This window comes from Sinocyclocheilus anshuiensis, unplaced genomic scaffold (assembly GCF_001515605.1).
Source record: "Sinocyclocheilus anshuiensis isolate Anshui unplaced genomic scaffold, SAMN03320099.WGS_v1.1 scaffold718, whole genome shotgun sequence".
NCBI lineage: Eukaryota > Metazoa > Chordata > Actinopteri > Cypriniformes > Cyprinidae > Sinocyclocheilus > Sinocyclocheilus anshuiensis.
Genome location: NW_015546102.1, coordinates 2802017 through 2816680, shown reverse-complemented (window position 1 = coordinate 2816680; position 14664 = coordinate 2802017). Strand labels below are relative to the sequence as shown.

Sequence of the window (14664 nt, the reverse complement as noted above, 5' to 3'; positions counted from 1 at the left end):
CTTGTTAATCTAATGAATAACTGATTTGTTAAATCAAATGAAAAATTGTGTTTTTGATTGCTCCAGACGCTACAATAGGTTAGTTTTTATTAATGTCATGTAAGCTGTCTATGTTGGCATCTGTCTAATTTAACTGGCTTCTACCAGGTGACAGATGAATTACTGCACAATATTTTACAATCTGATTTATATTGTTAGCTGCGCTTTATTATTTGCATTTGGCTTTCCCCTGTGGCCCGTGACCCTTTAAGAATTGACCTGTGACCCACCGCCTGTGAACCACGGGTCTATTTGTCATTTGTACTCCAACACATAGCGGCACATGTGACCATAGAATCACTCTGTTTGCACTAATGTATCATAACTATACTCGTCTGTATACTGCCGTTACAAAGGTTGCGGGATGATTGATGTAATTATGTCCCGAAATTCACAGCAGCATAGAATAATTGATGCTAACATCCTCTTTATGTGAATAATACAGACAGATGGAGGCAGCTGAGACAGATGCAGTGTGGATGTTTTTTTTTTTTTCTGACAGGTTGTTCTTGAGAAGGGACTAAGGAAGAACGGGATGACTCTGACCTCGCTGAAGGAAAAGGGCTTCCAAGTGGTCTTTGTTGGCATTGGTCAGTCCCTCTCTAGAGGTTCTTTTACCTATTTTGTGTGTGCTCACCTGTGCATGTCTTTTTTCTTTATAAGTCTTTTAAAACTGTCACGTGCTTGCTGACATCCTGTGCCAATAAACTAATTAGTCCCTGCATTAAAAAAATCAGTGTTCTCCTCCATTGGAGGTCACTCTGTGAAGTAAAAACTCTGAAGTAAAAGCACATAACCCCTGTCCTCGTTTCCCTTGATATCTAACTGGCCTGTCTGTGTAATGCTCCCTGTTTCATTGTCTCTTTTTTCTGTCTTCCTGCATGTCTTGTATTCTGCCTTGCTCTCCATCACCCCATCTATTCTGTGTCCTTCAATCTGTTATTCCTTTTTGAACACACATACACTCACACACTCACTCTTTGTTAAATGGCACATTCATTATTCCATCCAGACACGATGTCCATATTTAACCTTAAAGAGATCACCAATAAATGAGAAAAGTGGTTCAGAGTTACCAATAAATGAGAGTTCTGTTATTTTTTTGTCACAAAAATGTATAATATGACTTTTTCATCAATAGAACACATAAGGAAATTTTTTTTTAATTAATTGGAAATTCACCACGTCTATTTTCTTAATGCATGTTTCTACTGTGAGCAATTCATCCATGCGTCTTTAATTTAATTAATTAATTTATTTATATGTTATAACTTGATCTTCCATTTAAATGTCATTTAATTTAATCATTTAATCCACTTCCCTTTCTTAAAATCTACCGCTACCCCCACAATATCATAAAAAGGTCTAATACATCTCTATTTGAAGCTGTATTTGTGTGAGGAACAGAACAATTTTTTTTAATTTTTTGAAATCATCTTTATCTCTCTTTAAAGTTCTTGCGAGAAGTAGCGAAGTCTGATTCATAGGGAATTGTTCTTTTCAGTCAGACCTTTTCAATGAATCAATTGATCCAGTTCACAAACCACAAAGTCACAGCTGTTAACAGCTCACTGGAGAGGAAGATCATCAATAAATAATTACTTAATTTTTCTGCGTCTCACAGAATTGTTGTATGACTTCGGAAGCCTTGGAATATGGTGCATGAGTTGTGTGGACCACATTCATGGTGCTTTTTATGGGCATTTTTTAAGCGTGAAAACTCCAATCGTTATTTATTCTAATTTGAAAAAGATCGACCAGTACATTATTCAAAATATATTTTTGTGTTCCACAGAAGAAAAAAAGGACACACTTTAGTATAGGGACCAATTCTCACTATTAATTAGTTGCTTATTAGCATGCCTATTATTAACATATTAATTGTTTATTAGTACTTACAAAGCACATATTCTGCATAACCATATTCTACATCCTTAATCCTACCCAATACCTAAATTTAACAACTACCTTACTAACTATTAATAAGCAGCAGATTAGGAGTTTATTAATGCAAAAAGTCATAGTTAATGGTTTGTTAATGGTGAGAATTGGACCTAAAAATAAAGTGTGACCGAAAAAAGTCATATAAGTTTATATGGACATGAGGTCAAGTAAATGATGACAGAATTTCAACTTCTTCAACTAATCCTTTAATGCTTGGCATTTGTGTTTTTTCGCACAGAAAGAAATATGTCCATTGAGTCATTTTGCCTTTTATTTTTATTAAAGTAAGGAGATATTGTGTGCATTGGTGTATTGATTTGATTTGAGAAATTCAAACATTCCTCAAGGGTGACTGTGTACTTTGTGCTTCTTTCTTCTCCTTATAATTAAAAGGAATACGTATCATTTATTATGTTTGAATTGCACTACTTTTTGTTAGCTAAGCTTCATTGTTATTGAGACGGGCGAGTCTCAGAACTGCTCTGGGATTTCTTTTTCTCATAAAGCAATGGCAATAAGCTGGGAATCATAAAGGAAATGATTACATTTGCGCCTCTGTGATATTTTTTCACCACTTCTCTCATGTTGTCTCTAATGTCAGCCTCTACAGTGATTGACATGCAAATGTGTACCTTTGCCTTTCAGAGAGAAAAATGGTTGAAAAACACAGATAAGGATGTTTCTTTTCGGCCTGTAAAAATAACCGGCTTGTTCCACGCACACCCTTTTTTGTCATTTTATCATGTGATTGCCATGTCGTACGCTCCCCAGCTCAGTAATGGCTATCATCAAAATATACATTTTTGGACTGTTGCCTTGAAAATATTGTTTTCTGTGTACACCCACCACAAAATCGTTCACAATGGAGGCAATTAAGCCCGGAATGCTTTGAGGTTAGCAGCAGTCATGTGGGTTTATCTGAAGCATTGAAAAAGATGAATGCAGCTTCTAAACTACACCATATGGGTAGGCAGATTGGTCTAGATGTTCAGTTCTAATGAATATGACTCTGAGGAGGTCTTCCTGAGGTCAGCGTGTATATCATAGTGTCACATTAGTTGAGTTTCCTACAAAAGCTTATGAAATGCCAGGAGCTGCCTAATACATATAATATTTTCTTAGATTAAAGAAAAGATTTTCTCAGTGTCACTTTATATTAACTTTAATTAAAAACTTTACTGCGTTATGTAATGCTTACAAATCATTAGTTTGACAGCTAGAAATAAGTTCATAGTTAGAAATGTCATTTACATTTTAAATGCTATATTTTTTAGGTATATTCTCCATGGACTTCCTGGAGTGCCTTCGGGGACTCCTGGGGGAAAACTCTGGATTTAAGGCAATCACTGTCAGGGAAGGATAAAACTGTCTTTTTAACATGCACCTATTATATGGCAAGCCGTTTTAGCTTAAAATATCCCCAGCGTTACTCGTCGTAATTGCATTTTTACTAGTAACAATTCAATTAGAGAGCTCTACAATTAAATTCTTACTAGTAACAATACCAATTAGAGAGCTCTCTAAATCACTTCTTACTAGTAACAATTATAATTAGAGAGCTCTCTAATTCAGTTATTACTAGTAAGAATTCCAATTACAGAGCTCTCTAATTCAATTCTTACTAGTAACAATTCCAATTAAAGAGCTCTACAAATCAATTTTTACTAGTCAAATGTCTCCATTGACTTACATTCATTTATAATTACAGAGCTCTACCTCCGAATTTTTTTAATTGCAGAGCTCTGTAATTGAATTAAAGAGCTCTCTAATTCAGTTCTTACTAGTAACAATTGAATTAGAGAGCTCTCTAAATGGAATTCTTACTAGTAAAAACTGAATTAGAGAGCTCTTTAAATAGAATTCTTACTAGTAAAAACTGAATTAGAGAGCTCTCTTAAAGAGCTCTCTAATTCAGTTGTTACTAGTAACAATTCAATTAGAGAGCTCTCTAATTGTAATTTTTCTAGTAAGGATTGAACTGTAGAGCTCTCAAATTGAATTATGACTAGTAAGAATGTAATTGCATTGCTCTCTAATTCAGTTAGAGAGCTCTATAATTCAATTGTTACTAGGTTACATTTTGGATACAATATTGTCTGTTTTTGTTTCACCAACACAAATAGTTCCAAACAAAGCCGGAAAAGGAGAGACATGTTTGGTACTTGCATGAATCTGTGTTTTTAAATGAATCACTCAGTAAGACAGAGTCGTTCCAGCACAAAAACCACGGTTCCAGCACAAAAACACACTCAGCAAAATATCGCCTAATTAAGCTTATCGAAAAAATACACCAAAATAATGTCGCAATTGAATTTTTCCCCCTAATGTCTGACCAAAAAAAATAAATAAAAAAATAAAGATATTTTAAAACACATTTTGTCAAGAGTGACAATTAACCTATTAATTAGCCTATAATATGTACTAGCTCAAATTCTGCATGCATGTTACAGTGCATAATAAACACCAAAATGACAAAAAAAATTGTCTGGTAAAGTATTTTCAAGACTATAGGCTACTCTTTATTTTCTTTTTTGTGATATGGACCTAAGGGTCTGAAATAAAGAAATAACAATATTAATAATATTAATAATAATATAAAGGTGTGAATTAATGAAGTGATTAAATATTAAAACAAAACTGTCATCTCACTCTTATGGTCATTCTGACACAATGACAATGCTATCAATTCATGCTTATGGGGCTTTTATTTTGAAGTGTATCACCACAGGCGGGATTTGGAAAGGCAAATGGGTGTAGTCGCAAATCTGTTTTGCATCTAATGAATACAAGTTTTTACTAGTAAGAATACAATTGTAGAGCTCTGTAACTAGATTTCTTACTAGTAAGAATTGAATTAGAGAGCTCTGTAATTACATTGTTACTAGTAAGAACTGAATTAGAGAGCTCTCTAATTGTAATCCTTACTAGTAAGAATTTAATTATAGCGCTCTCTAATTAATTGTTACTAGTAAGAATGCAATTGCAGAGCTCTCTAATTCAATTACAGAGCTCTCTAATTTAATTGTTACTAGTAAGAATTGTATTAGAGAGCTCTCTAACTGTAATTCTTACTAGTAAGAATGTAGCTGTAGAGCTGTGGAATTGCATTCTTACTAGTAATAATTGCATTGTAGAGCTCTCTTTTCAGCGCGACCTCATTATGATAATTGCGCCTCATGCATATTCATAACTGTGAATGTCTGTCCCAATATAGCCTTGTAAGCAGTCCGTCAATTATAACACCTTTCGCTACGGAAATAACAATATTAATAATATTAATAATAATATAAAGGTGTGAATGAATGAAGTGATTAAATATTAAAACAAAACTGTCCTCTCACTCTTATGGTCATTCTGACACAATGACAATGCTATCAACTCATGCTTATGGGGCTTTTATTTTGAAGTGTATCACCACAAAACTTGATTTGTCTACTGCATAAACTTAAGGTTCTATGTTAATTCAACTAAAGCTGTTTAGTTTCAATTTGTGTAAAAACTAAAATGGTTTAGTGCAACGGGTTTCTTCGCAAATTTCTAGTAAAGTCTAATTCGGGTTAAGGGTGTAGCCTTGTAAGCAGTCCGTCAATAACACCGTTGCGCTACGGTTTCCTGAGTTTGAGTGGACCCTTCTGATCCCGCACCCCCTCCCCCCAATTCACTTATACTGTCCTATCGGAATAAAGGCAAAAATGCCAAAAATAAATCAGTTCAGTCAAGCAGCTTTTAATGACGAATAGCAGCGCTGATGCTCTAATGATCTATTAAGTATTATTATATATTGATTAAAATCATTATAAAATGATTATGCTTTACAAAGAAGAAATATAGGTAGTCTATGTAGCTACTGTAAGTTATTTTTAAAGGTGAATTCACACTTGCACAGAAAACATGCATATAAATGTATTCTCAGCAATTTGCATATTTAATTATTGGTTGTAAAATACCTGTTTTTGTTAAGCTTTGCAAGGGCCTTATTCGCATTATCCACTCACACAATAATGCTGAGGCTGGGTCCTGCACTGCTAAGTTAACAGAAGCATTTACTGCATGATGAAGCCTATTAGAATGCAGTTAGAATGCCACTATAATTATGAGGGCAAAAATATAGTATTTGTTTTTTATATTTATAACATCTGATATAGTTAAGTAATGTCATACAAGCAAGAGTGCCGTTTTCCGAATATTAGATTTAGAGAGCTCTCTAGTTGGCATTGTTACTAGTAAGAATTTAATTGTAGAGCTCTCTAATTTAATTCTTACTAGTAAGAATGCAATTGCGGAGCTCTCTAATTTAATTAGAGAGCTCTCTTATTGTATTTATAACTAGTTAAAATAGATTTAGAGAGCTCTCTAGTTGGCATTGTTACTAGTAAGAATTTAATTGTAGAGCTCTCTAATTTAATTCTTACTAGTAACAATGCAATTGCAGAGATCTCTAATTCAACTAGAGAGCTCTCTAATTCAATTCATACTAGTAAGAATTGAATTAGAGAGCTCTATAATCATAATTGTTACTAGTAAGAACAGTTCTTACTAGTAAGAATGCAATTGCAGAGCTCTCTAATTAAATTAGAGAGCTCTCTTATTGTATTTATAACTAGTTAAAATAGATTTAGAGAGCTCTCTAACTGGCATTGTTACTAGTAAGAATTTAATTGTAGAGCTCTCTAATTGAATTGTTACTAGTAAAAATGCAATTACGACGAGTAACACTGGGATTATTTTAAGATAAAACGGCTTGCCATACTATTATGCCTTTTCGAATATAACCTTTCATGCAGTGTAGCTGTATGTGAACATAAACTATCTGCAAAGTTGTGAAGCCGACAGTGCACGATAAATAAAGTTATTGTCTATCAAAAAAAAAGAGTCGGCTCGCAATCGCCTAAACGAGTCGTCAGGAATTCGAATCTTATTCTGTTACGGCTCTACGTCACAAAGTAACACATTTGCATAATGTCTGCCCACGTTCTTCGTGGCCAACTTGCCCGCCCACGAACAGAAACATTTCTGTGTTAACATCATGTCGAGAAGACGCTGTATCCTACGCTGTGAGAGTAAATTTGTTTTATCACATCTTATAATTACCACAAACTTGTTAACACTTGACACTTACCACTGAGAAACGTCCTGCTCCAGTCGTGCTTGCAAATCAGTCTCTTGTCGATCAGCCACATCAACCGTTTCATCATCAGACTCCGGCTCGAATTGGTAAGCGAGGGCTCACGGAAAGGAGGGGTTTAGAGAGACTGATTCTTTGAACTGATTTGCACGAGTCGTTTACGAATAATTTAGAAATGAGGTAAAATTAAGTCTATTTTTTGAGAAAACGAACGTGTTTTTTGACATTGCATGCATGTAAACCTGTTTTAGGAGACTCATAAAACAATATTAGCAACCTTAAAAATGGCATAATAGAGGCACTTTAACTGTTTTGTGTCGTTTTACTGCATATGGCATTTAAGCTGTTAAAGAAAGCGGTCCAAGAACTACTTTTCAACTAAAGTTGGACTGCAGATGGTATATTGGATATCAATATGTTGTGCTTTACATTTATAGCAGAACTTCAAAAAATTGAGCTGGTTACTTTTTATTGTAGTATATTACTTCTTGGTGTTGCTGTTAGTCACACAAACTTCGATGTATGTCCTCGCTGTGGTGCTGATCCAGGAACAGTACAAGCCAAGATCCATCTAAATCGTTACTTAAAAACTCAACTTCTTTTATTTTTCCCCATTGGTCATGCTGTAAATAGTTAGCCTAGAAGATCACAACAGGACACAGAACAGAAAACAAAGTTTTTCCTTATTAGTATAAAATCTGGAAACAAATGTATTGATCCTAATACAAAATCCTAATGTAACACTCGCCTCAGGGTAAAACAAAACAAAAACAACTCCTGGAAAATGTCTACCATATAGATATACAGGGTTCTGAGACCCTACTTTTGTTTTAGAATTGTCAAAATCCTAACACTTTGTTTATTTCCATGTTTAAATTTAAATATTTAATTTAAATATGTAAAAAATGCAATATTTTAGATTCTGCGCTATTTCATGGTCACTACCCTAGTGAAAAATAAATATACTAAAATGTATTTGAAATACATTTATTTCATGCAAAGTATACTACAAATACATTTACATATTTACAGGTATGTACTTAATAAAAATACCCTGCAGTTTTACTTTTAGTATACTAAACTGGTATACTTAAAGTCTGCTAAATTGCAACTAATTTTGTACTTTATGCACTTTAATTGTGCGGAAGTAGAGCTGAAGTCCAACTAAAGATATACTGAAGTATATTTGATTGTGCTAAAGTGGAACTATTGCAAGTATACTTCAGGTACCCTTTAAATATCTCTCATTAGACCTATATTATTCAAACATAATACAAGCCTCATCAATAGTGACATTAAAACATATTTTAGGCTTAATCATAATAAATATTCATTGTGCACAAGTAGTACAAATAGTTATTAAATTATACATTTTATATCAGTAAGTCTTGAGCAATATGTCAGTAAATATGTTAATAGATATAAACTATACCTAGTATGAAATAAATGTTTTTTTTTTTTTACTTGGGTAATCAAGTGACCACATTTATGACACATAACAATGTGTATAGATTGTATAGACTGTCATATGTTCTTGTTCTTTGGATCATCAAATCATGCTGGAGAACAGGTTTTTTAAAACTGTTTTTAAATAGATAAAAGAGGGACTCGCAAAACACCTTCGGGGTTCCTCGCAAGATTTCATTTCTAAAACCACATCTACTTCTCTACTTACCTTTGCTGTAAAATCATTACTAGTCTGTGAATCACAGTATTTCTCTTCAGCTCTTGCAGTTGCTTAATGCATTATAAGCATACGGGAAAAGACTAGTATTTAATTTGTGTATGGATTTGATCTGGGAAGTGTCAAATGGCGCTACGAAGCAACTGCTCTTAGCCAGTTCAAGGCAAAATTACACTTTTTAGACATCTCTCAGCTACACAACTTTGTGAATTTAACCGTTATCCTTATGTTGCCTTGTATGAAGCGCCTACACTGTTCAGAACAGCCTTTAAATAGCCTATAATGATGGGAAAGAAGTACAGGCAATATTTTGTTTTGTACCTGGAGCATCTGTGAACTTCCAGTTACCTCCTGCACGTCGTACATGTTCATCTGTTCTTTGTTGCTTCGGCGTACAAAGTTTTCATCTGTTGCTTCAAGGCACACAATGTTTTTTTCCCTCCCATCACCAGGGGTGTGAAGTAACGAATTACAAATACTCACGTTACCAGTCGCATCTTCCTCTAAGGTAAATTTCGGATTTTTGCTTACTAAATGATTTGTATATATGCTTGCCTATCTACATGGCCTGAAATTTGGTGTGAGGTTGCGGGTATTGCATACAGTGTTAACTCCCTGAAGTGCCACGTTCGGTAAATTCCCACTCACTTATGAGACACGCGATCTGCGCTGCCTCGTCTCTCCCTTGCGTAACGTTTTTTTTTTATTATTTTATTTTTTTTATCCATTTTGTACAATCCGCTTTAAATGGGGATGTACTGAGAATAACTTTCATCTTTTCTTCAACTGAATACTGTTTCCGTGCTGTTTTGATGTATTTTAAAGAGTTGGCAGTCAAAATTAAAACTGCTGGATGATAGATATTCTGCATTCTTTATGACAAACAAGATAATGTGAATTACATCCTTGGGGTGCGTGCCGTCCATAATAGACAGATTTGAAGTGACAGGGGGTTAAGTATCCCTTAGATCCATTTCTGTTTGCCCTTTGTCTTATCGACATACTTCTTAAGGAAGCCGCCTGCCGTTGCTCTAGTTCATTATTATACGTTACATGTCTGCAGAGGACATAATTCCAAACAAACTCTATTAGATCATTGATTTATATTCAGTTGCTGAAGTGTGTTTATGCTCTGTAGTTACAGTTAACGTTTGTACTCATAATGTTGATATCAGCTGCACAAATCATGACTTCGCTGAGGTTTTAACATGGGTCGTTTGCCCTATTACAATATGCCAGATGCTCTGTGAATATTAGTGTTCAGGTGCTCTGTGAATATTAGTGCTCATTATTTTGAGGGGCACAAGTGACAGTTGCAACTCACTTGGTGACACATTTGTGGTTCTGTTTTTGTTTAGCATGTACTGTATAATATAATATAATATAATATAATATAATATAATATAATAATATAATTTTATTTATTACAATAACAATAAATGATGCATAATTACATAAAAGTAACCCTAAGCCAAACATTAATCTTAACCCTAATCATATAGTAAGTACATGTAGTTAATTAATATTACTCAGTACTTATAGGTATAATTACAGTACACTGTAACAACAATACCTTAAAATAAAATTTAACCTAATATAATAATATAGTTGGATACTGTACACGAATAAATGGATGAATTCATATAATTAATTAAAATATAGTTTATTTATTATTTGGTGTGCTAAATTGCCATTGAGCTTGACAGCAAGTGATCACCATGCATTTTTTTGTTCTGATAACTCATACTTAAACTCATTTTCAAGTTAAAAGTGATGAAGGTGGGTAGATAATAAATTACATTTGAAGCAAATGATGAACAGAAATGAAATTGAGACATGTTTAGAATAGGCAATTTAGACCATTATTTATGTTTAATGACTGTAAAAAAATATTGTAATTTTAAAGGAAAACACTGTAAAAATCCTACCTTAAAAATCTGTTAATTGGTTAACACTTACTATATAATATAGAGAAAAACTTTTATCGATATAACGGGACAAATTTATGTAATTTTATATTAAAATAATGTTGAATATGCAGTTTTGGACTTTCATAATTTACAATGAAACAAAATGTAATTTGACATTCTCATAATTTCCTGTGTGACACTTAACATTTGATGTTTTTTCGTTGAAATAAATGTCTTCTTTGTCTACCGGTTTTAAGTTGCATTCTGAATCTACTTGGCTCAAAATATGAAAGGACACAATGTTTCCAATGTTGTTTTATGCACCTGGTCACACATTGCCTCCAGGTGTATTCATCCTAACACACAATATATATTCTTAATTATTATTTTTTCATGTTGGACAGGTCTTCCACAAGCCAACAGGGACAAGATCTTTGAGGGCTTGACCACCGAACAGGGATTCTACACATCAAAGGATTTCCTACCCTTGGTTGCAAAGGCCAGTAAAATAGGTACTGAAAGAGATTCCAGTTTATATTCCTTTCAACATGGTGCGATGTAAAAAATTTAGTGTGAATTTACAGTATACCTTTGGATTCCAGCTGCTATCATTTAACAGTAATTTTACTTTACTTATTTCCTGTTGTGTTCTCTTGCAACAATATTACACTGACCGGGGGAAAAAAAAAACTCTCCTCAATAGTTCTCAGTTGTGGCATTCAGTGGTCAAACTGTTAATAGTTTCTGTTAATGATATTTGAATCTCGATGCACTGAATTTTACTTACAATTTGTGTTATTTTTATTTTTTTTCTGTGGCACGTGTCTTTTGCAGGTATGTGTAATTGCCGTTCTCAGCTGCCAAAGCTGCATGGGAATGTGATCGTCCTAGGCGCAGGAGACACAGCGTTTGACTGCGCCACCTCTGCTCTCCGCTGTGGAGCTCGACGAGTCTTTGTGGTGTTTAGAAAGGGCTTCACCAACATTCGCGCGGTTCCAGAAGAGGTAAAAAAAAATCAGTTCAGCAGCACCTTCAGCCAGTGATAAACTCCTATTGAAAGAACAGCTGTATACCCCACGTCCTTAAGAAGACTTTTTCTCTTTTTGTCCTCTAAAATTACATTTTGTGTTGATATTTGACATGTTTTCTGGTAAACTCTCTCTCCATCGCTACTGCTCACTAAAATGACAAGTAGATAGACAGATTATGGTGTACCTCTACAAGCTCTTTTACTCAAAGAAGTATTCTGCCTTGAGTATCTCTTAATTTATTATGCATAAATGAAGACAATTCCAATCATTTTTTTTTTTAAATCTCTGTTTAGGTGAAGTACAGTATGTAATATCTGTTTTGTTTTGTTTTTTTGGTCAGAGTGGATCAGCAGTAACAAAATTGGCTTAACCACAGTGTTGTGGCCGAGCTTCCTGTTTGTTTGCAGTGTTTGAAAGTGTATTATTGTTATTATTATTATTATTATTATTATTATTTGCCCAGTTGCACAGAAACAACACAGATCACCTTTAAAATGATCTTGTCTGGCACCTGGCAGACTGTTGCATAAAACCCTAAAATAATGAAAATTATTCCCAAATGGACATAATGTATTCAAGGGAATGTAAAAAAAAAAAGTGAAGTTATATTCATTATCCACCTTTCCTCTAGAACCAGCTCAATTGAGAACGTAACCTAGTTTCGAAGCCATTGTCTCAGTTATTACTGATATTTTGCCTGTAATGTGGAATAGTTACATGAAATATTAATCGTTTCAAATGGAACCTTATCAAAGTTAACACAGCTAGCTGTAGATTACAGAACAGACAGTCGGAATAAAAGCGATAAAAGTCAGCTGAAAAAAACTGAATGGCCTTACCTAATAGAGTAAGCTGACAGTAAAAAGATTCAGAGTAAAATATCTCTGATAACTGATCTGAAATCTAGGGTAAGATCTGGAGTGGAGTGAGCTGGAGTTAAAAGTGGACCTTTCTCTGTGAACTGGACATCTGAGATAAAAATAAATAAATAAATAAACATGTGAAACACTAAGGTTAAAAAAAACAAACATACGTGAACAAAGAAGACTTATGTGTTTTAAAATGATTAATACTGCCTCTATTTCCTATACAATATTTGTTTTTTTCAGTTACACACAAATAAACATTATATACAATGGTTATACCTTAATACATATAACTGAATATACAGTATTGTTTGAGACATATTTTGAGACATATGAGACAATTTTATGTATTACACAGGATACATATAAAGTATTATGTAAATTTAGAAAAACTAGTAATGTAGAGTTAAATGGTGATAGAAAAATAATTTTTTTTGAGGGGAATGTTTAGTAACCTTCACAGAATTGTATGTGTGTGTGCTGTTAAGACTTGAACAGAGGCAGTGTTGGGTGTAACTAATTACTAAGTAATTAGTTACTGTCATTTAATTCATTTTCCCTTGAAAAAATAAAGGGATTACTCTTATTTTTTCTGTAAGTTAATTACAGTTACTTCTTATGTAATTGAACTTAATACTGTATATAGACTGTAGAACATTTATACACAATACAATAGTAGATTTAATATCAAAATGTAAAGTCTAACCTTAAAATGCATGCTTTTTATGTACCCTTCTCATTTTAAATAATTTGAGTAAATAAGAATACTGGACACTTTAGTTCTCCAATTCTCACTATTAACTTGTTGGTTATTAGCATGAATATTGCTGGGATTTTGGCTGTTTAGTATTACTTGAAAAGCACATATTAATGTCTTATTCTGCAAGACCTTATTCTAAATCCTTAATCCTACCCAATTCTTAAACCTAACAACTACTTTACTAAGTAATTAATAAGCAGTAATTAGGAGTATTTTGAGGCAAAAGTCATAGTTAATAGTTAGTTAATAGTGAGAATTGGACCCTAATCTAAAGTGTGACCAGAATAATTTATGTAGTTACTTGAAAGAATTAAAAGAACCGTTTCATGTCTATCCTTCATTAACTTGTCGAGGTTGATATAGGATTTTGAAAGTAATAAGTAATAAGTAATTCAACACTTTTTGGAGAGAGTAATTTGTACAGTAATGTAATTACACTGTTGAAGATGTAATTAGTAACTAGTAGTAATTAATTACTTTTTTAGAGTAACTTACCCAACACTGAACAGAGGTTAGTCTGTCGATTAATCTGTGAAAATGTTTACATGTTTGCCATATTGTCTTCCACTGTATGCTATATATAGTTTATAAATAGCAATTTAATTCATTTAAATCTTACTTTCCTCCAGTTTATACTGTATATAATTTATATGCCTATACTTTACCTAGTGCTAATCAGAGAAAAAAACTTGGAGTAAAAGCAGTTGAAAAAGAGTTTGGCAGGAAACAAGTGAGAGAAGTTTCTGTAAAGGTGACCATGTTGAGCTTTATATAATAAGATTTTATTTTTCTGTGGAGCTTTTTAACAAAGTAATTAAGACATATTCTTTTCTCAATGACAACTGTTGAAACGCTGCCATGGCAACAGTGACAAGAAAGTTAAACTTAGAAATGTGTAACTACAGCAACTATTAGCTCTGCCTTTGCTCTGCGAACGTTCAAACAGGGGTGTGCTAAAACACCATGGCCGTAAATTAAGCCTCTTCATAATGGAGGGATTTTTTATGAAAGGTGTTAATTTTATTTCTACTCTCAGTTCATGTACGTTTAAAGAATTTAGCAGACTCTTTTATCCAGAACGACTTACAAAAAGCTCTTTAGCTTGACGCATGAGACCATTGTGATCAACAGATGGTAAGCATACCGTTTATATACAAACAAGTGCTTGCTAGTACAAATAAAGCTGATATAAACATACAATAAAACCTAGTGCAAATAAACAATATACTGTTTGGTTTCTTTTTTAAATATAGTATATTTGAAACTTTACTTGCAATTTCAAATGTCAGTGTGCAATGGAGTAAA

General features: G+C 33.4%; 1 protein-coding gene across 1 annotated transcript in view; it reads left to right on the top strand.

Moving 5' to 3' along the window:
- The window catches only part of LOC107700576 (dihydropyrimidine dehydrogenase [NADP(+)]), a 174782-nt gene that overhangs the window by 45593 nt on the left and 114525 nt on the right, over nucleotides 1–14664 (top strand). The window contains 3 exon segments of the mRNA XM_016502294.1: nucleotides 542–629; nucleotides 11107–11214; nucleotides 11537–11706. Of these exon segments, the coding sequence (XP_016357780.1) occupies nucleotides 542–629; nucleotides 11107–11214; nucleotides 11537–11706 (366 nt within the window).